General features: G+C 41.7%; 3 protein-coding genes and 1 long non-coding RNA gene across 7 annotated transcripts; 1 reads left to right on the top strand and 3 right to left on the bottom strand.

Annotated features, from left to right (window-relative positions):
- The first annotated feature begins 1,198 nt into the window (after positions 1-1,198).
- On the top strand, positions 1,199-8,160 carry mybl1 (v-myb avian myeloblastosis viral oncogene homolog-like 1). Of its 3 annotated transcripts, none has more exons than XM_058059665.1 (16): positions 1,199-1,584; positions 2,473-2,569; positions 2,642-2,713; positions 2,813-2,905; positions 4,043-4,263; positions 4,402-4,612; positions 4,685-4,747; positions 4,946-5,044; positions 5,362-5,622; positions 5,724-5,984; positions 6,057-6,196; positions 6,268-6,382; positions 6,444-6,545; positions 6,622-6,726; positions 6,787-6,984; positions 7,051-8,160. In XM_058059665.1, the coding sequence occupies exons 1-16, from the start codon at positions 1,559-1,561 to the stop codon at positions 7,174-7,176; spliced, it is 2,190 nt and encodes a 729-aa protein (XP_057915648.1). In that variant the 5' UTR covers positions 1,199-1,558; the 3' UTR covers positions 7,177-8,160. The 3 variants fall into 3 exon arrangements, with proteins under 3 accessions (XP_057915648.1, XP_057915647.1, XP_057915649.1); XM_058059664.1 differs by having other exon boundaries at positions 5,706-5,984; XM_058059666.1 differs by lacking the exon at positions 4,946-5,044 and having other exon boundaries at positions 5,706-5,984.
- Positions 2,351-9,002, bottom strand: LOC131108610 (uncharacterized). Its single transcript, XR_009120492.1, has 4 exons — positions 8,274-9,002; positions 6,246-6,485; positions 6,012-6,171; positions 2,351-4,269 (listed from the first exon to the last, which is right to left on the bottom strand). It is a non-coding gene; the product is annotated as an uncharacterized LOC131108610 (long non-coding RNA).
- Positions 9,003-10,231: 1,229 nt separating this feature from the next.
- Positions 10,232-17,764, bottom strand: si:dkey-97a13.12 (CD2-associated protein). 2 transcript variants are annotated; one of them, XM_058059729.1, is made up of 6 exons: positions 17,659-17,764; positions 13,155-13,281; positions 13,007-13,038; positions 12,523-12,690; positions 11,420-11,499; positions 10,232-11,036 (listed from the first exon to the last, which is right to left on the bottom strand). In XM_058059729.1, exons 2-6 carry the CDS (start codon positions 13,219-13,221, stop codon positions 10,781-10,783), a joined length of 603 nt encoding a protein of 200 aa, XP_057915712.1. In that variant the 5' UTR covers positions 13,222-13,281; positions 17,659-17,764; the 3' UTR covers positions 10,232-10,780. The 2 variants fall into 2 exon arrangements, with proteins under 2 accessions (XP_057915712.1, XP_057915713.1); XM_058059730.1 differs by lacking the exon at positions 17,659-17,764 and having other exon boundaries at positions 13,007-13,034; positions 13,155-14,238.
- Positions 14,386-15,721, bottom strand: rrs1 (ribosome biogenesis regulator 1 homolog). Its single transcript, XM_058059716.1, has one exon. The coding sequence runs from the start codon at positions 15,569-15,571 to the stop codon at positions 14,495-14,497; it is 1,077 nt and encodes a 358-aa protein (XP_057915699.1). The 5' UTR covers positions 15,572-15,721; the 3' UTR covers positions 14,386-14,494.
- Positions 17,765-20,744: the final 2,980 nt, after the last annotated feature.

The raw sequence follows: 20,744 nt of genomic DNA, 5'->3' as shown, positions 1-20,744 counted from the left end.
TTCACATTTTTCACAAATAATAACCAAAAAATCCTAATATTTGACCAGCTAGTGAAGCAACAATAACAATTGTCAAGTTCTTTTGAATATAAGTCAGGCTGAGAAGACTGTAGAGGATGCTTTATCAACTCCAGTAGATTTTCTTGATAACCTTTGAATAAAAGATGCATAGCATCAAATTACTACTCAGGCTAAACATTGTTTATATTTTGGAAGCCACAATAGTTCTTACTTACCAGTGTTTCCTCTTGGAATTCTCTCCTTGAGTGGTATCTGTTCATTGTCCACATCCAATGACTTTAATCTATGCATCAGATAACACGTCATGTCACATCGGTATCAAACAAGTCAGATTTCATAATCATAATTAGATCAAAGATTTCAACGACATGCATTTCTAGCATCATAATCAGCATAAGAATGGTCCTCTTTGATGAATACAAGTACAATCACGTGATGCTTATGTCTTTCACTTTGGAGCTTTGTTGTACGTTTTCCACCCACTTCGGAATGTTCCATGGTATAGTTTAAGGAAAGGTATCCCACCTCTGGGATCTTTTCAACCCCTTGAAAGGTTTTTTTTTCAAGCTTCAATTTTGTTTCAAGCTGAATTTTGTTTGATTATACAGATTTTGTCCACTGGGCGGCAGCAGAACACAACAGTTCAAATCTATAAACGGTTGAAATGTATTATGTATTGCATAATAACACAGCTTTGAAGATATAGTTAATCTGAATGGGTTTAGGAGAAACTAACGAATTATTTAGTTATTTTGACTTCATTTTTGACAAACAATTGTAAGAAAATAACTAATTGTATTATTTTTTACATGCATAAATAAAACAATTTGGTATTATAATACTCTGCATTTTCTTGGTATCAGATCAATACAGAATCCTACTTAATGGCACTTGCAGCAGTGAAATGAATTATGGTCTTAAACCCCTTGAAGGGCCCCTTGAAAGCCTCCCCACAGACCACTTTAGGACACTGCCTCCCGCATGAAAGACCTATTTTGCTCCACACAAGTGACAGGAGCGCTTGTCTGCTTCCTTAAAATTCTACACCAATCACAAGAACCCTTCTCTGACTGTCAACCAATCACATACACATATACTCCCCATTTTTGACCAATCACAGGCGAGGCCGCCTGTGCAGGGGGCTGGGCTCAAGAATCGGCGGGATGGACAAAAATCATATTGGCAAATGGAACAAGGAGGAGAGAACTGGAAGTATCCACACCGCGAGTAATGAAAGCGAAATTCGAATATTTCCGTTGTCTTAGCTACATTTTTACGCTGTAATTGTGTCCCAGGACACACAAGAAGAAGTTTATCTTTAGAGGCATCTTATATAAAACAAGTAAAAATAATATGAGGAAGAAGACATTGAAGTAGCATTTCGGCTAGTCGAGTCATGCTAGCTAGATACTGCATCCCGGAAGCTATCGCCTAAGGAAAAGCCTTCTATGGATAAACGTGGATTTATGTGCTATTTTAGCGAGCTGAGGAACAACAGGTTGGTCGTAAAAAAGATTCGCGCATCCCGGCGGCTGTCATGGACAACGTGAGATCGGCACGCAGGTGGGTGTCCGCTTCCCTCTAATGTCATTCACTGTCATTCGCTTATTTACATTGAGTCACTTTCCCTATATTAAACACTGCAAAAGTAAACATGGCGTACTAACACCTATGCAGGTTATGACTATGTATTAATAATAACAAAACAACACTAACTTTTCACCACATTTGGTTCTAGTAAACAAACAATTAGGCTGCATAAAAAGCTACTAAGCATGAGCAATATGGTTATGTATTAGCTTAATTTCTTTTTGGGTGGAAAAAAAGGCACACAACAGCCATTAATTCTTGCATAAGGTGTGTCAGTTGTACTTTTTGTGACTCACATTTGCATAACAGAAAACTTCAAAGGAGGCACAGCAGCTGAAGGAAAATCAAGAAAAAAGGTTTTGTGTAACAGCTAAATTAATTGATTTTATCTTCAAAACTGCGAGCTAGTAAACAGAATCTGTGCTTTTTTTTCAAAACATGGAACATCTATTCTGATATTTTGGATGTTCATTATTTGAAAGCCAAAAAAAAACAGTCTATATTTCAGTTAATCAACTACAAAGCACATTTAAACGTAATGTATTTGAACAGACGTTAGGGGATTTGCCATTGAAAATAACCACACCCCACTTTACCTCTGGAGGTGAAAGAGCCCCTTCATCCACCCCCTCCCCATCTATTTTTTTTCCCCTACCCAGCTTCCACTGTGCCAAAATCCAAGTGACTCACTTGAGTTTCCACAGGGATGAAGAGCTTTGGCGGGAACACTGCCCCCCCCCCTCACTTGTTGATGCATAATGCTAATTAATGGCCCCCTCTGTGTCATATATCATATCCATGACATCATTCCTTCCGTGTTACTGTTGGCTCATCTAATAATAACAAACTGCGTCCTTGCAGTCACGATGAGGATGAAGAGCTCCACTCCGATCCAGACACTAAAGAGAGGACTAAAGACAAGAAGGTTTTGTGTAAAGTGAAGTGGTCCCGCGATGAGGTAAGCTGTACTTTATGTGGATTTTCTGGCACATAATACATTGTGAGAGTTCCTCTTGTGTTTGTCTCCAAGGATGACAAACTGAAAAAGCTCGTGGAGCAACATGGCACGGACTCCTGGAAATTAATAGCAAACTATTTCCCTGTAAGTATGCCGGATTGTAAACAGACGTCCACTTACTTACGCATCGAGTCGCTGTACTCCAACCAATGAGGTGTCTCCGTCACACGTATGACATGACAGGGGAGGACAGATGGTCAGTGTCAGCACCGCTGGCAGAAGGTGCTCAACCCAGAGCTGGTGAAAGGGCCGTGGACAAAGGAGGAGGATCAGAAGGTAAGAGGAGCTGGGAGTGTCCTGTCTTGAGCACGCAAATATTGTTAAGTGATAGGTGGGTGGGGGGGACAGAAGGTGATGCTGACTTACTTCCTGCCAAAAAACGTTGCTCCATGACATCATCACTGCGGCCTTTATTCATTCATTCATTCATTTCTACCGCTTATCCTCACGAGGGTCGCGAGGGGTGCTGGAGCCTATCCCAGCTGTCTTCGGGCGAGAGAGGTGGGGTACACCCTGGACTGGTGGCCAGCCAATCACAGGGCACATATAGACAAACAACCATTCACACTCACATTCATACCTGTGGACAATTTGGAGTCGCTAATTAACCTAGCATGTTTTTGGAATGTGGGAGGAAACCGGAGTACCCGGAGAAAACCCACAAACTCCACACAGAGATTGCCGAGGGTGGGATTGAACTCGGGTCTCCTAGCTGTGAGGCCTGTGTGCTAACCACTCGACCACCGTGCAACCAAGTCTTTCTCATTAATTCATTCATTCTTTTTCTACCGCTTATCCTCACGAGGGTCGCGGGGGTGCTGGAGCCTATCCCAGCTGTCTTTGGGCGAGAGAGGTGGGGTACACCCTGAACTGATCGTCAGCCAATCACAGGGCACATATAGACAAACAACCATTCACACTCACATTCATACCTATGGACAATTTGGAGTCGCTAATTAACCTAGCATGTTTTTGGAATGTGGGAGGAAACCGGAGTATGCACAGGGAGAACATGCAAACTCCACACAGAGATGGCCGAGGGTGGGATTGAACTCGGGTCTCCTGCGCGCTAACCACTCGACCGCCGTGCAGCCCTCACCTCGGCCTTTATTCCCGAGAAAACAGTCTGTATACGACAGGGCATCATATATTTGGGATCTGGAGGTTTATAGTACATGCAAACAGATGAGTCAGAGCTTTTCTTCCTGTCACACACACACCAGTGACGTGGACATGTGTGGACATGCTTAAAATTTAGGCGATGGACCACTTCAGGTTTGTCTAATGCGTCTGTGTCGCAGCTGCATCTCCACAGGTTACTGGTATGTGAGTGACGGGAAGAAAAGCTGGGTAAAAATTACATTTTTTTTTTGACCCTTAAGGGAAAAATATTGCTGGTGTATTTTTGTGCAGGTCATCGACCTGGTCCACAAGTACGGGCCCAAACGCTGGTCCGTGATCGCAAAGCACCTTCAAGGCAGGATCGGCAAGCAGTGTCGCGAGCGCTGGCACAACCACCTCAACCCTGAAGTGAAGAAGTCCTCCTGGACTCAGGAGGAGGATCGGATCATCTATGAGGCCCACAAGCGTCTGGGGAACCGTTGGGCAGAGATCTCTAAGCTCCTTCCTGGACGGTAAACCTGCCAAACACAGAAGAACACATGCAGACTCATGGTTCTTTGTTCAAATATAAATATAATAACTTATATTTAAGTTAGAAAAGTTCTTGAATTTTAAAAGTAATAAAAATTAGTCCGATTTTTTTGCCCCAGGACGGACAACTCCATCAAGAATCACTGGAACTCCACCATGAGGAGGAAAGTGGAGCACGAAGGCTACCTCCAAGACGGCTGCCCGAAGACTTTCACTGCCTCGCACAATGGCGGGAAAAGACGCCATCACTCGCCGTGCCCCGCACCCACCCCGAAAGAGGCGCAGCATTGCGACCGTAGCCCCTTGCCTGCCGTGACGGGACCCAACCAGGTTTTCCTCCTTTCCAGGTTCTATGCTTTGATTTGGTTGTTTATTGTATTGATTGACACTTTTGTGTTGTAGATGACAGGGTATCATTTTGAACCTCATGGGCGCCCCCTTATGGACAGTTCTGGTTTCATGCCAGTGAGTTACTACTTCCTGTTTGTTGTTTTGATCGTCTACTTTGACTTCAAATCTGTGTTTTTTTTTCAACTAACATCCAATAAGAGATAAACCGGAGTACACTTTCCCTTTCTGTGGCATTTTATATGTGAATCTGTTTGTTGTGTCTTCTTTACTCCTTCCTTACTTCCTGTCCCCCGCCACGTTTGTCCGTCTCAGCCGCCCTGCCCGGACGATCCCGACAGAGAACAGAGAATTAAGGAGCTTGAGTTACTGCTTATGTCAGCAGAGAGTGAAGTCCAGCGCAGAGGTCCATGTGTAAGCGCACGCTCCCTTATGGGTGTTAGCACTTAGTGTAGCCTGTGTGTGTGTGTGTAGGCTTGTAGTATACATACATAGTACATATATAGTACATAAATACACCGGCTGTGTTTTTAGTGTATTTATGTGAAGATACTACGGTTTCTGTACCGTAGTAGCTAGCTTCCCATCATCCGCCATCTCCATCCAAGACCTCAAATGTCTAATCCCTTCCACTATAACGCTCCTCTATTCACTCCTCCTTGAATGATCGTCTCCTCATATTTATCCCGAATCTTCTCCAGAACAATCCCTAACACCTCCTGTTTTTCCAGAACTTGGATCAGTACTCGACTTGGTCGGATGGCTTGTCCGAAGAAACGCTCGTCTCAAGCAGCAGCAGTAGTAGTAGTAGTATAAGTAGTCTGGAGGAGCAGGTGCACAGGAGATCCTGGTCCAAGCCTGAGAACCCTAGAGGAACTTCCACCAAAATGCCGGTGTCTCCTAGTAAATTCCTGGCTGTGGAGGCGAGCACGGTGTTGTCCACTCTGCAGACCATGCCGGACTTTGCTGAAACCATGGAGCTCATTGACTCAGTAAGAAGATCTCCAGATGTCCAAGTTATCTTCAGTTGATGTCATGCCATTTTTTTTTTGAATGTATTAAAGATCTACTGTAGATGTGCTTTGCTCTACAGGACCCATCGGCATGGAGCAACGTGACCGGTTTTGACCTCTCAGAGGTAGAACCCAGACAAGACCAGACTCTCCTTCAAGAGAGGAGCTTCTTGGGGCACATATCACCTCCCTGCACCTCCAAGGTGACCACAGCCACAAGGAGGAAGAGGAGAAGCCGAGGGGAAGCGTCTCCTCTGTGTGATAGGACCTGCCCTTCCTTTTTGGACAATGTCTCCAATTCACCGAAGAAGACGCCTACAAAGCCGTTCACTCCATCACGGGTAAAAAAAAAAAAAAAACGTTCTTACCGAGCTCAACTTGTCATGTGACCATCACGACTTATCTTCTTGCAGTTCTGCAATGTATCAGCGGCAGAGCATTTGAGTTTGGACAACCCGGCGCTCACGTCAACACCCGTTTGTGGACACAGATGTTTCCACAACACGCCACTCCACAAGGAGTCAACACCTAAGCACCAGAAAGAGAACGATGGGTCAGTGAAAGCAACATCACAGCAAGGATACATCTCTGTGGAATCGTACCTGTAACTTTTTTTTTTCCCAGTTCCAGGACGCCAAAGTTCCGTAAAAGCGTCACCATTCCGATACCGAGGACCCCGACTCCTTTCAAGAATGCTCTAGCAGCTCAGGAGAAGATGCACGGCCCGTTAAAGATGGAGGTAATTGAACTCAGCATCTCATTCAAACTCAAGTTCTAAGGATGCTCATCTTTTTTTCCAGCCGCAGCCTCTTGCTTTTCTCGAAGAAGACATCCGAGAGGTTCTGAAGCAGGAAACAGGAGCGGACATCTTTAACAGAACAGACATGCAGCCTGATTACAAAGTACAAGTCCTGCTTTACACAATTCCCCCCCCCAAAAAAGGTGGACTCGGTCGTCATTGTGAGTTTTCTATTACAGATGGATTGCCCTGCTAGAAAAGTACGCAAATCCTTAGTGCTTGACCCCTGGGGGAAGGACTGTCTAAACGTGCAGCTGTTCCCAGATCAGCTCAACGATGCACAAGTGAGTCACATTTAAGGTGACAAAAAATACGGCAAAGATACTGAACGCTGTTACTGACAGGTTCCAGATGAGAGTCTACTGACCAGTTCCTCCCTGAGCTCCCCGGCTACAGAACACCAGGAGGCGGACGAGGAGGAGGACACTCGTTGCCCTTTGACCCAACAAAAGGACCCCCCTTCTGTTGCTCTGCACCGTCGCCGCAAAATAAAAACAAAGCCCACTAACACCCACAGAGCTGCAAAACACAACACAGCACAGGTACAGTAAATGCAACACAAGAAGAATAATACTAGCTTCCTGATTTTACCTGCTCTCTCTCTACAGGTGAGTGAATGGGAAGCAGTGCTTTACGGGAAGACGGAAGACCAGCTGCTTATGACAGAACAAGCCCGCCATTACCTGAACCCTTACCCGTCGCCCGGCCCCACCTCTAGGACCCTTGTGCTATAAGACCCAACTGCAAATACTTTTCCTTTTCACACAGAATCATGGACAGAAATGGCAGCTTTTATAAGCGGTATAAAAAAAAGTGCGTCTTCCCGTATCTTCTGCACTATTCTAAAAGCAGGGTGAAGAACTGTATTTGCTGTGCTTCCAAGAGCGTTTTTGAGGAGGACCGTGTGTACAGTAGAGCACTTGTTATACCGCTTTTTTTTTTTTTATTTTATGTGTGAGCTAAACGTCCAGCCGTGAAGGCCACACCATGTGGCCAGTTGAATGTATTTGACTGCAATGTAAACAGGAAGGGTACCTTTTATTGTTTATTATTTGTATTTATTACCAGACAGCTTCTAAAGATGCTTAGATATGAATTAATATAAGTCAGACAACAAGTAGTCTAACTTTGGACGCCCTCGCAGGAAAAAAAATAATCAGTTTGGAGAAGCTTTTGTATTTATTTAATTTTTACTAATTTATTTATTTGGTTAAAGAAATAACTTTTATTGGCCTACCAAGTTAGTACATGCACTGCCTTCCAAATCATATTTTTTTTTTTACTTTTTATGCGCTTAGGACGCAATTTCTGACCTCTAAATCATAGACAAATTGCACTTTTTTTCATTTCAATGATTGTTCCTTAAAAAAAACAAAAAAAGTGTAGCCGTTTATTTGTAGAATTATTTTGAATTTCTAATCCAATGCTGATATTTTTATTTCACTAATTTGATACCAGATGTGCTAAAGCCGCACTACAAATTCACAAAGTGTCATATCGGTATTAGTAATAATCCGGATTATCCTGCATTACAAGATGATGATAAGAAGGGAATCTTGTCAGGGAGATCAAGTGGAAAGATCATATGTGTGTATAAATATATATTTGGAGAGCATATACACAATAGAACTACTGTAATGATGTGCATGACATTCTGTAGACGAAGGTACCGTGATGAGATCCTACTGATGGGCGGAGTTTGCTCAAATAAACACATAACAGCATTGAACATGTTAGCTTTTCTTTTGTCATACAATTCAATGGAATAAACATTGACTTGACTGCAATCCCCCCCCCCCCCCCCCCCCAAAGTGAAGCAAATGGGAGTTACCTCAGGTGCGTGTGACAGGTGAGATCCCGCTGCTTCATCTTGTTCCAGGGGTCCAGGGACACGAGCCCCCCCTCAGCCAGAACAAGAGGCCTCTCCACAGGGTCAGCTGCTCGTCCTAAAGGGGTCCACTCACCCGTGACTTAATGCCCCCATGCTCTTTTGTGTCCTGTTGGGATTTTTTTGGGCCGCCAAATGGGAGGGGGGGGGGGATGTTACGACTCCTCGCCTTATGCCACACACACACACACACACACACACACACACACACACAAACACTTGCACGCCATGTCCTCTTAATCAATGTGTCGTGCGTGGACAAGAGGCTCTTTTGTTAGGTGGTGACCCACACAGCGACTTGAAAGCCTTTTTCCTCCTAATTACTTTTTGGCATCAGGCCGTCCACCTTCTGCTTCCTGCTTGTGTTTAGGAGAGAAATAAGACATTGTGTCTCTTATTGGTTTCATTCACATTCTTACAAAAAACACTTGTCCGGAGTCATCGGCGCTCTTTTCCGAAGCGATAAATTCACTCCCTAATGTGTTGGTGCATTTATTGAATTATTTCATTGGTTATTTTTTAAAACAATAGAGGACATCTTATGACTTTACTAATATTCAGACTTTTAGATAGTTATTAACTTTGTTTTTTAATACAATTATTATTGTCTTATTATACATTTATTTTGTTATTTTAAATTATTTTTTTCATGATTTAAAAAACATTGTAAAATTAAAATAATTTTAAATATTTTTTTTCTTGATAAAAAAACAGTTAAAATGTTTAATTTATTTTAGACTTTAATAAATCTTATAAAATTATATAAAAATGTAATTTCTAAAAATATATAAAATTACTTTTTATTATTTATTTTTTCATTGTGTGAAAAAATATTGTTAAAATATAAAATGTATACTACAGTCATGTGTTGTTATAAAATGCGCTAAATTTAAAAATATATATTAAAATAATATTAATTATATATAATGATCTCATGATTTAAAAAACACTAAAATATATTAAAATAATTTTATTTAAAATATTTTTTTCTTGATTAAAAAACAGTTAAAATATTTAATTTAGACTTTAATAAATCTTATAAAATTATATTTAAAAAATCAGGTTCTAAAAATATATAAAATTACTTTTTATTAAATATTTATTTTTTCATTGTGTAAAATATATTGTTAAAATATAAAATATATACTATAGTCATGTGTTATAAATATGTGTTATATGTGTTAAAAATATATTAAAATAACATTAAATAATATATATATAATGATCTCATGATTTGAATTTTTTTTCAATATTACATTTATATTAGTCATATTTTATAAATTTCATAATAAAATGCACAACTTTTTTAACCTCCTAAAATACATTATTTTTAATGATTAAAAAACTAAAAATATTAAATTTACATGATACAAATTTTAAGTTAATTTTATAATAAAATGCCCAAATGATATTAATAGAATTCATTGATTGAGATTTCAATGATTGACTATTACATCGTCACAATATGGGCTTTATTTGTATGTATTTTAGATGTAATTATCTGGCCCATAATAATGAGAGTTCCCTTTTCAGTACTTGTATGATATGCGTGCACGCATGTGTGGCGGACCACACCCACCTGCCTATCTACACACACACACACACACACTTTGCCTTTTGTGAATGCTAGACAGCAGATGGCAGGCCATTATCGGGCTGACGGAGCAGTCATCTGGCAGGCACCATGAGATACCCCATACCCCCCCAAACACACACTTTTTTGGCGGGAAAGTCCATGTTGATGATGCATGCGTCGCCCATATTGCAGGGGAGGGGGTGCATGTCGGCAAAGGTCAAGACCGAGGCTAGCATAAACAACTGGTGTGATGTTTTAGCGTATCCATGGCAACTAGCACACATCTTTTCTCCTATTCTAATTCTATTCTAAATGGGTAGAATCGGACTTGTGGGTTGTTTAATGATACAAACAGGCCTCGCCTTCACATATTTACAGTGCACGGTCACACAAACTTGATAGTGACACAAACAATGGCATTGTTGATGTATACATAGGACTATTTTACAATATATATATATGTTTTTCATATAATTTTTAGTCCACATTCGCCACCCTAAACCAAGGGTCTCCTTGATTGGTCCGTGACATAGTTTATAAAAATAATATTGTTGTATACAGCATCCGTTTTGATGATCGGGAAATAATCTGATATTGAATTTTTATGCCGATATCGGTCCGATCGACATTCCTAATTATGATAATATAATTTTGAGTAGGCATTCTAAATGACTAGATTGGGTAACTAAGGGTTAAATCACGGCTTTGAAGTGAAAACAAACAAGCTTTGGTTGTGAAGCCACGCCCCCTTTGTGATGTCACACAATGTTGCCGTGAAACTTTTTGACATGACTAACAGGGGGGTGGGGGTTGAAGAATACCTGGATAGTGAAGACGTCCCAACAAGCCCCCCCCCCATGCCCCCACTTAGTCCTTAGTCTTCCTCAAAGGCCCCGTTGGTGGCCCCCTGGCATTCGCTCTTCCTGCGGCACCGGGACAAGATCCTGTGCAGGAGGCCTGGGGAGGAGCGCTGCATCTGGGGACTGGCGTGTTGAAGCGGCTGGGTGTAGGAGGGCCTCCTCGATGGGGGCACGGGGGCCTCGCTGCCATCCTGGCCGCCATCCAGACCCGCTTCCCCTGCACCACCACCTCCTCGGCTCCCCCTCCTGAGCGCCTGTAGAATGTGTCCACTGAGGGACAAAGAGGAAATAACACAAATACAAAGGCCCTGTTTATTCCTCATGACCCAAATTCCACCGCTTGGAAGGCCCCTGTTCCGTGTGTGTGTGTGTGTGTGTGTGTGTGTGTGTGTGTGTTAAAGCAGAGGAGGGGTCTTTGCCTTGATGAAACCTTCCATGAATCTACTCTAATATCCACTTTCTTAATAAGATGCAATGAGATGGCATTGATTAGTGTGTGTGTGTGTAATCAGCATGCTTTGTCAACTAATGAGAGGGACCACCTGTTCGGGGGCTTGGGGCGGAACGTATAAGAGATGGGGGATGTGTGTGTTAGGGTATGGGTTGTGTGGGTGGGGGACAACAGCTGTCGGTGTGCGATCGCGGACCTCTACCTCGCACTGTTGCGGCGTACGCCCCCGTCTTGGTCCGTGGACGAGGTTCTCAGGGACGTGCTCCTCCTCACGCTTTTATCCTGTAGGAGGGCGGGAAAAAATTTAATGATAATTAAGTGATAAATATGTATTTATTTCATATTTAAATACAATTTAATGGGGAAAATTTTAATAAAATTGTTCATAATAAATGACAAACTGAAAGGACAAATATGGTAAAATAATAAGTGGGGAAAAAACAACCCAAAAAAAATATGGTAAAATAATAAGGGAACCCCCCCCAAAAAAAAAAAAATATGGTAAAATAATAAGGGGGGGGGGAAAAACCAAAGAAAAAACAAATATGGTAAAATAATAAGGGGAAAAAAACCCAAAACAAATATGGTAAAATAATAAGGGGAACCCCCCCCCCCCAAAAAAAATATGGTAAAATAATAAGGGAAAAAAACAAATATGGTAAAATAATAAGGGGAACCCCCCCCCCCCCCAAAAGAAATATGGTAAAATAATAAGGGAAAAAAAACAAATATGGTAAAATAATAAGGGGAACACCCCCCCCCCAAAAGAAATATGGTAAAATAATAAGGGAAAAAAACAAACAAAAAAACAAATATGGTAAAATAATAAGGGGTAAAAAAAAATATGGTAAAATAATAAGGGAAAAAAACATATGGTAAAACAATAAGGGGGAAAAAAACGAACAAAAAAAAAACAAATATGGTAAAATAAGGGGAAAAAACAAACAAGGTAAAATAAGGGGGGGGAAAAAACAAACAAAAACTATATTAGAAAAGCAGGAAGTGAACAAATGTAACAGTTACTGATTGTAAAAGTACCAGATGGAGGGGTAGGATTTCATAAGATTTGCTTCTTCCTACTCCTTTTGGACAGGTTTAACTTAGAACTGATTATGTGATGCATTCAATTGTAATCTGATGAATGTTCAAATCAAATAAAACCATTAACATTACCAAAAAATATGATTATGATCATAAACAGTTTACATTTATTAATGCAATATTACATATATAATTAAATGATAATAATAATTCCAATATTGTGGCGTGTAAAGCTGCAGGGCATAACCCCGACCCACAACCCACCTGGCCCAACTCCACGACACAGGAGGCGGGGAAGTAGCCCTGCTGGCCGTCCTGCAGGCGCCCGAACCACCTCCCCTCCTCGTGTTGGGACAGGACCACAATGACGTCACCAGCAGTCAGCTCCAGCTCATCTGGCCAGTGGGGACTGTAGCTGTGCACCACCACCATCTAGCGGACACATGGAGTATTACAAGTATTACACCTCATTGAAATGTGTTATTTAAGTGCGTTATTTACTATAACCAAGTTAAAATAATTATTGATTGTGATAATTGATTAATGTCCCATTCACGTGTGCATCATAGAGGGATGTACAGGTCCGATGCAGTGAATGGAGAGGATTATGTGTCAAAGGGATTAACCCCTGTGGTGAAATAGAAACCCTAAATCTGGGCTTCTTATCTCCTAAAAATTGCTCCAAGGGTTGAGATTATTCTAAAAAAATTGAGCAATAGGGGTACATAGATTAAAAAAAAAAACTTGCCTTCTCAGCCTCTGCTCTGTATCGATTCCTGCCTTTTCCACCATGTAGGTGGAGGTGAGTCAGCAAAAAGAACAAAAACAGCAACAGCAGCATAGAAGCACATTACAAGGAGTAAATGTACTGCATGATGGTGATGCCGCACACTCACCTTGGGGAGCAAGGACGGTGGTGAACACGTCAAAGTGCTCGTTGCTGTGCATGTAGATACGCTGCATCTTCGCCGAGCTCTCACCAGCGTCAACACTGGACTCCGCTCTCTCTGGACTCCAGAGCGCCTTTAAAAAGAAATGCTAATCCACTGCAGCAACACCGACTGACGCTGGCAACCAGGTCATGCTGCTGCAGGACACATGGCACTGCAGTGGTAAATAATAGCCACTGCACGGGACAGATAGTTCAACTTTAGACAAGCTGCTGCCAGCCTAAAAAACAACCATCATACAAGATTAAAGCCAAGTAACCATCGTATAATAAAGGGGTAAAAAAAAAAAAAAAAAAAAAAGGTGGGCAAACTGCGGCCCGCGTGCCACAACAGGCCTGCCAATCTTCTTAATCCGGCCCATCGGACATTTCCACATTCCTTTTTTTTTAAACCAATTATGTTGGGTAACCTACCTACTGCACCATGTTATCATACAAGGAAATATCTACACACAATACACGCATATAGTCCCTCCGCAAGGTATGCTGGGTAGCTCATGGTACTCTTTTGGTGGTCAGAGAAGTCAACATGGCTTTAACTTGCTGGGGATGAGCTGTGTTTATATTTGACCCCCGTTGCCGCGAATCAGAAAGTTTGCCCACACTTGGTAAATAAAACTACAATCAAGTAAAACTACTCAGTCTGAGTTTTTTTTAGTAATAAAACCACAATAAATTAAAAGTAATTTATTTACTAGTGGGATTCAAGCCCTCCTACACCGCTACATGCGTGACAAGCTCCTGCATGTAAATACCTGTACCCGTATAAAGCACTTGTCCTGAACTGAAGGCCAAAGATTTACATAAGCAAAAGTCAGCGCTAAGCGGCTTAGGAAACTGATCTGATTGATAAGGAGCACTTCAAGGAAGAACGCGCTGTACTTCATATACATTTCAATGTCATAAACATGTTTATGGTGCGCTAAGCTAGTAGCATTTTATCGAGCTATTGAGTACCTGTTTGGTATAAAATAAAAACAAGGTACAATTAGACAGTGAGTACTCACCCTGATAGCACTTTAAAGTAGAGAGAACAGGAAGGGAACACTGCCATCTAGTGGCGATTCATGGTACTAAGACTTATTTACATATTGTATCCTTCAGTTTAAAGGGATTTTTCCGGTCCTGGTTTCCATGGGGATACAATTCCTGATAAGTCATACAAAGGTCTTTGAAGATGCGGAGAAAATATTTATTTCCTGTACTAATATATGCGTCAATATTGAAATACAGTGTGATAAACAGGATGCAGGTTTTGTGGTCATGTGATGTGTGTCAGTCAAAGTCTTAGCGCTTCCCAGGTTTGGGTTTTCCTCTTGGAGGTTTTCCTCCTGAGGGTTTGCCTCCTGGAGGTTTTCCTCCTGGAGGTTTTCCTCCGCGCCCTTTCCCTTTACCCTTGCCCTTTCCTTTGCCTCCCATGTTGTCTCGCCGTCCCTTCCTGCCTGCTTTCTTTTTACCCTTGGCTGCACCCCCTTCCTGGTCTTCCTCCTTCATCTGCCTGTTGACCGCCTTAGTGATGTCCATCTTGGGCCTCTTGCCCTCCATGACCTTCAGGAGCTCCAGCTGCTTCTCTCTTTCGTTGGAGAAGTCACCGATGAGAGGGTCGAACTTCCGCTTCTTGCCTGTGTTTTTCACAGGTTTCTCTTTAGGTAGCCTGTCCTGGAACCTGCCCACAGAGGCAGTGGAGATCATGGCCACGCTTGCGGCTTTGGCTAGCTCGTCTTTGGACTGATTAGCCACAGGGGTCAAACCCACGCCGGGGAGTTTGACCTTCTGCGCCCGGGCGATGTTCTTCAGTCGGTTGAACTCGTTTTTAGCCACTCGCTCCTTTTTCGCCTTGATGCGTTTGGCGAATTGGTCCTCGTTGGGGTCTGAGGTCTCCGGTACCTCAATGAGCCAGTCTTTGGTGTCATCGTTAGCCCGCTTGTAGCCCCAACGACGCCGCCATTCTTTAGCTGTTTCATCCCATACTAAGTTGGTTTTCTTCTTCTTCTGGATGCCTTTCAGCTTAGCGAATTGTTCCCATTTAGTCGGGGGTTTTGGTTTAGGTATAGGCTTCTCTCTGGGTAAGGCGGTAGTCGGTTGGGGGAGTTTAACCACAATGGCTTCCTGGACTCTTTCCGTGGGGAGCTTCCATATCTCGTTTATGAGAAGCTGTGTGTTGTCGCGGGCCAGCGAGCGGAGAAAGTCGTCTTTTTTCTGCCCTTTAAAGTCGCGCAGCTCGACGCGGTTCTTGTCAACAGCGAGTAGGTTACCCACGTCAAAGTCCAGCTCAAGCTCCTTGTGGACGGTTATACTCCGGAGCTTCTCGGCCTCGTCTCGTTCCGCCTGGGCTAACAACTCGTCGACATTACAAGCTGCCATGTTAGCGTGGAGGAGTCTTCTACTTCGGACACGTGCCGGAAAAACACTATGGCGTATACAGCTTCCGGGTTAAAGTTGAGTTTATGCAGTTGCGTCAAATAACCGCTAGAGGGAAACATTTCCCCATTGTTTTTCTGCTGTACTTTCTAGTACAATAGTTCAAAAACACATTGAAATGCCAGGATGTTAATGCAATAAATGTATTAAATTGCTCTACATGCAAATAAACGTATTTAAAATGAATATTGAATACATTATTTAATGTATACTATATATTGACTTATTTATACATTCATTCATTCATTTTCTACCGCTTTTCCTAACGAGGGTCGTGGAGGGTGCTGGAGCCTATCCCAGCTGTCTTGGTGCGAGAGGCTGGGTACACCCTGGACTGGTCACCAGCCAATCACAGGGCACATATAGACAAACAACCATTCACACTCACATTCATACCTATGGACAATTTGGAGTCGCTAATTAACCTAGCATGTTTTTGGAACATGCAAACTCCGCACAGAGATAACCCGAGCAGGGGAATCAAACCCATCTCCTAGCTGTGTGGCCTGCATGCTAACCTGACATGACATTATATTACATTACATTCACACCACATGTAGTCAGCCACGGCATGTTTGACATGACATATTGAAAATATGTAATATATAATTCTCCTCCCATTCTGTGTGGAAGTGGTAAGATTTTGGCTTCTTACTTTGTCCTTCTTCCCTCTCCTGTTTGTAACTCTTACGTGTAGAATAAATAAATCTGAGGCTAAATAGTTAGCTCGGTAGCTCGGAAAACCCATGCATGCACGGGGAGAACATGCAAACTCCACACAGAGATGGCCGAGGGTGGAATTGAACTCGGGTCTCCTAGCTGTGAGGCCTGGGTGCTAACCACTCACTCACCACTGCAGCCACACCAAACACATTTATACTACATTGTTATTATACTATAATGGGGTAAAAGAGGCGTAAAGGTGACTATAGGGGTGTTATTTCATGTGTAGAGGGCTCTAATAATGAACTGTGTTTTGAATGTGATAAGTAGGTTTTCTAATTAGGAATCATTCATTCATTCATTTTCTACCGCTTTTTCCTCACGAGGGTCGCGGGGGTGCTGGAGCCTATCCCAGCTGTCTTTGGGCAGGAGGCGGGGTACACCCTGGACTGGTCGCCAGCCAATCACAGGGCACATATAGACAAACAACCATTCACACTCACATTCATACCTATGGACAATTTGGAGTCGCCAATTAACCTAGCATGTTTTTGGAATGTGGGAGGAAACCGGAGAACATGCAAACCCGAGGGTGGAATTGAACCCTGGTCTCCTAGCTGTGAGGTCTGCGCGCTAACCACTACACCACCGTGCCTAATTCCAAGTCCAACTGTTCTAAAAGAACCACCGCTATAAGATCTGTGGTGTGACTCATAATGGCTGCCCATCATCTTCAAGTTGCGGTGCTGTGATGAACTTTGTAACGGGATTAATTCCAATGTTTTTTCCACTTGAAGATTAAGTGTGTTATCTATGCGTTCTATCTTCTATTTTCATCCCTCTCTGCACTCATTTGAAGAAGGACACGGATAAGGAGGATGAGGTCCTACAAACGAAGACATTGATGTTATTATTTTGGTCGGGCAGTAATTTACATTCATTGGCAGGCTTGCCATGTGAATGCTAACACAGTGACAGGCGCACAGATAAGGTCACAAGCGATGCTGTGTATGGAGATGCGAGGAAGACAGGGGGGGTGTGGGGAGGGGGGTGGGTACATAATTGGTGGCCCAAAGTCCCTGATGTGATTTGAAAAGACCTATGAGGGCCTCTTGTGACGTATACGGTCTAAGACCTCCCGATTTAAAACGATGCGCACCATTCCCTCCCACCATCAGCAAACTGCATGGATTTTTTTTTTTTTTTGCTGACTTTTTGATCCAGGGATGAGTCCAGCAAACAGGATTACTTATCCATTTGGGTTCTTTTATAGAATGGCTCACTTTTTGTTGTGTGTGTGTGTGTGTGTCTTCACAATGTGCTTTAAAAAGTTCAACCATGACGGCTTTTCATGTTGAAATACTCACAGGTTTCTTACAAAAGTGCTCTTGATCCTCTTTGGCAAGCTTTCATACAAGTGATGCATTTTTCTTGAGTGGCGTGCAAGGGCGTCCGCAGTGTCCAGAGACGCTGAAAATCAAAATAGAGTTGAAATATGATGACAATATGCTCACAATTCAACTATTTGCAGATACAAAAACAAACAAAAACACCCACACAGCTTATCAATTAATTGTACAATAACCTCTCGTTTATCCCAAGTGAATTTCCATGAAGTATGATTCCTAATTAGGCGGCACGGCGGTCGAGTGTTTAGCGTGCAGACCTCACGACTAATTGACTCCAAATTGTCCATATGAATTTTTCCATAGGTATGAATGTGAGTGTGAATGGTTGTTTGTCTATATGTGCCCTGTGATTGGCACATATAGTGCCAATTGGCCTCTCGCCCGAAGACAGCTGGGATAGGCTCCAGCCCCCCCCCCCCCCCCCCCCCCCCGCGGCACCCTCGTGAGGAAAAAGCATGAAAACCTACTTATCACATTCTAAATACAGTTCATTATTAGAGCTCTCTAGACATGAAATAACACCCCTATAGTCACCTTTACGCCTCTATTACCCATTATAGTATAATAATATTGTAGTATAAATGTGTTCGGTGTGGCTGCATGGGGAGTGGTTAGCGTCCAGGCCTCACAGCTAGGAGACCCGAGTTCAATTCCACTCTCGGCCATCTCTGTGTGGAGTTTGCATGTTCTCCCCGTGCATGCGTGGGTTTTCTCCGGGTTTACTCCCACATTCCAAAAACATGCTAGGTTAATTAGCGACTCCAAATTATCCATAGGTATGTATGTGAGTGTGAATGGTTGTTTGATTATATGTGCCCTGTGATTGGCTGGCCACCAGTCCACAGTGCAAACATTACGGTAACATTCCTGACACCTAGTGACGAGTAAAGAATACTACATATAATTCCCAGTGTCCTTGAATGCGCCTTCTGAATGCCTGATATATAACAATGACTCAGTCAATTTAAACATGTAAATTAGGGTACTGTATTTATCATATGACATTTATCTGTGCGAAAAAGGTTTAAATATATTCCTCTTTAGAAAAGTCTCCTCGTTATCTCCAACGAGGAGGCGAGAGCGCCAAGGGGACCAAAAATAAAAAAACCTCCTAATCATGGCCACAAGGGTTTAAGTCTTGTTAGCTGCTGACAGTTTTCTTTATGTTCTGTCGTCATGGTGCTGTTATTATTATGACCTGCTTGCCAAGTTACAATGGAAGACAGTGGTTATAGATAGAGAACAGTTCTGTTCAATTGGAAATAGATACACATTTAAAAGTAGAAACTTATTCAAATGGTCTCTTGTGTACGGACCCCTTCAGGTCACCAAGGTAGATTTTTTGTATTTTATTCTGGTTAATTTTTACAATGTTGTTTTTAGGTAAAAATATAATTTATTTTAGTTTTAGTTATCATTATTTTTTTCATCCTTATTTAAGGACATGCATATCATTTCATGACTTTCATGTTTCTGACGTTAAAAAAATAAAACAAATGAAAAAAATAAAATATAAATAAAATCAAATATGTTTGGCATTATTTAATTTTCTCATATTTTTTCAGTTTTTATTTTCTTTTTTTACTTCAAAATTATTTTCATCCTTACATAATGAAATTGATATTCTGTCATGCTGTGGTTTCTGATGTAAAAAAAACCCCAAATGAAACAAAATAAAATATAAATAAAACAAATAAAAAATATGTTTGGCATTATTACATTTTCTCATATTTTTTTCAGTTTTTCTTTTCTTTTTTTACTTAAAAATTATTTTCATCCTTACATAATGAAATTAATATTCGGTCATGCTGTGGTTTCTGATGTAAAAAAAAACCAAATGAAACAAAATAAAATATAAATAAAATAGATAAAAAATATGTTTGGCGTTATTAAATTTTCTCATATTTTTTTCAGTTTTTATTTTCATTTTTTACTTAAAAATTATTTTTATCCTTACAAAATTTTCATCCTTATTTGCATCCTTACAAAATGAAATTAATATTCTGTCATGCTATAGTTTCTGACTTAAAAAACAATAAAATAAACAAAATAAAATATGCCAAAAAATTAAGAAAATAAATAAATCATTATCATTTTACTATGCGGACGCGTGGGAGAACGTTTTGTCCCCAAATTTGTCCCCAAAATCTCCAAAGGGCCTCATGATGTGAGCTTTACAAGACTGTAAAGTACACGGATGTTTAACGTCATCAATACATTATGTATGTCTTAAAACAATGTAGAATGAACCTAAAGATCCATCACTGTCAATCAGTTGTCTCTAAGTTACCTCTGAGTTGCTCATGAAAAACTATGAATAATATCATTAAAAAAAAAAAGAAACACCACCTGGCTGAACTGCGAGCTGCATGGGCTTAGGCACTTTTCTAGATTACATTGGCCACTTCCTGAAGCGCAGAGCTGGGCTGGCGTGACAGCTGAGGTCGGAGCCTTTATCGATCAAAAACACTACTTTGGCAAGTATACGCTGACGCCATAGAACGGCTATGGGGTCAAAGGTCCGCATCGCGTTCCTACTGTATTGTATAAGCCCCCCCCTCTAAGGAGTCTTGGTGTCTTTTGTTGCCGGTAATGTGGTCAGTGGGTGCATTTAGGACGTAACGAGATGAGCCCAAAGCTACGCTATTTGCTTCCGTCCAGATAATAAGAGCAAATATTGGAAGGGCGCGTGTCTTTAAAGCTGCACACACATTATCCAAACATTCATTCAGACCTCAGGTGGAGCCGGAGAAATCCCCTTTGAAGCCTCAGTGTAGCTCCATTAATGAAGGGAAGGGGGGGTCCTACGTGAGGAGCATCCAGGGCCCATTATTGATCCCCCCTTTAATTAGTCCGTGGCTGCACATTGGCGCATAATTAGACTGATACTGTTGCTTAATGAATGCGGAGAGACACTAATTCCTTAGGGGAGGGGAGCAGGGTGGGGGAAAGAATTTGGTCCTTGGATATTATTTTGTGTTTAGTTATAAACATACAGTGAATCAATGGCTATTTATTATATGTTACTATACAGTACAGTATAT

This window comes from Doryrhamphus excisus, chromosome 21, assembly GCF_030265055.1.
Source record: "Doryrhamphus excisus isolate RoL2022-K1 chromosome 21, RoL_Dexc_1.0, whole genome shotgun sequence".
NCBI classification, from domain to species: Eukaryota; Metazoa; Chordata; class Actinopteri; order Syngnathiformes; family Syngnathidae; genus Doryrhamphus; species Doryrhamphus excisus.
This window is presented reverse-complemented; position numbering and strand designations above follow the sequence as displayed.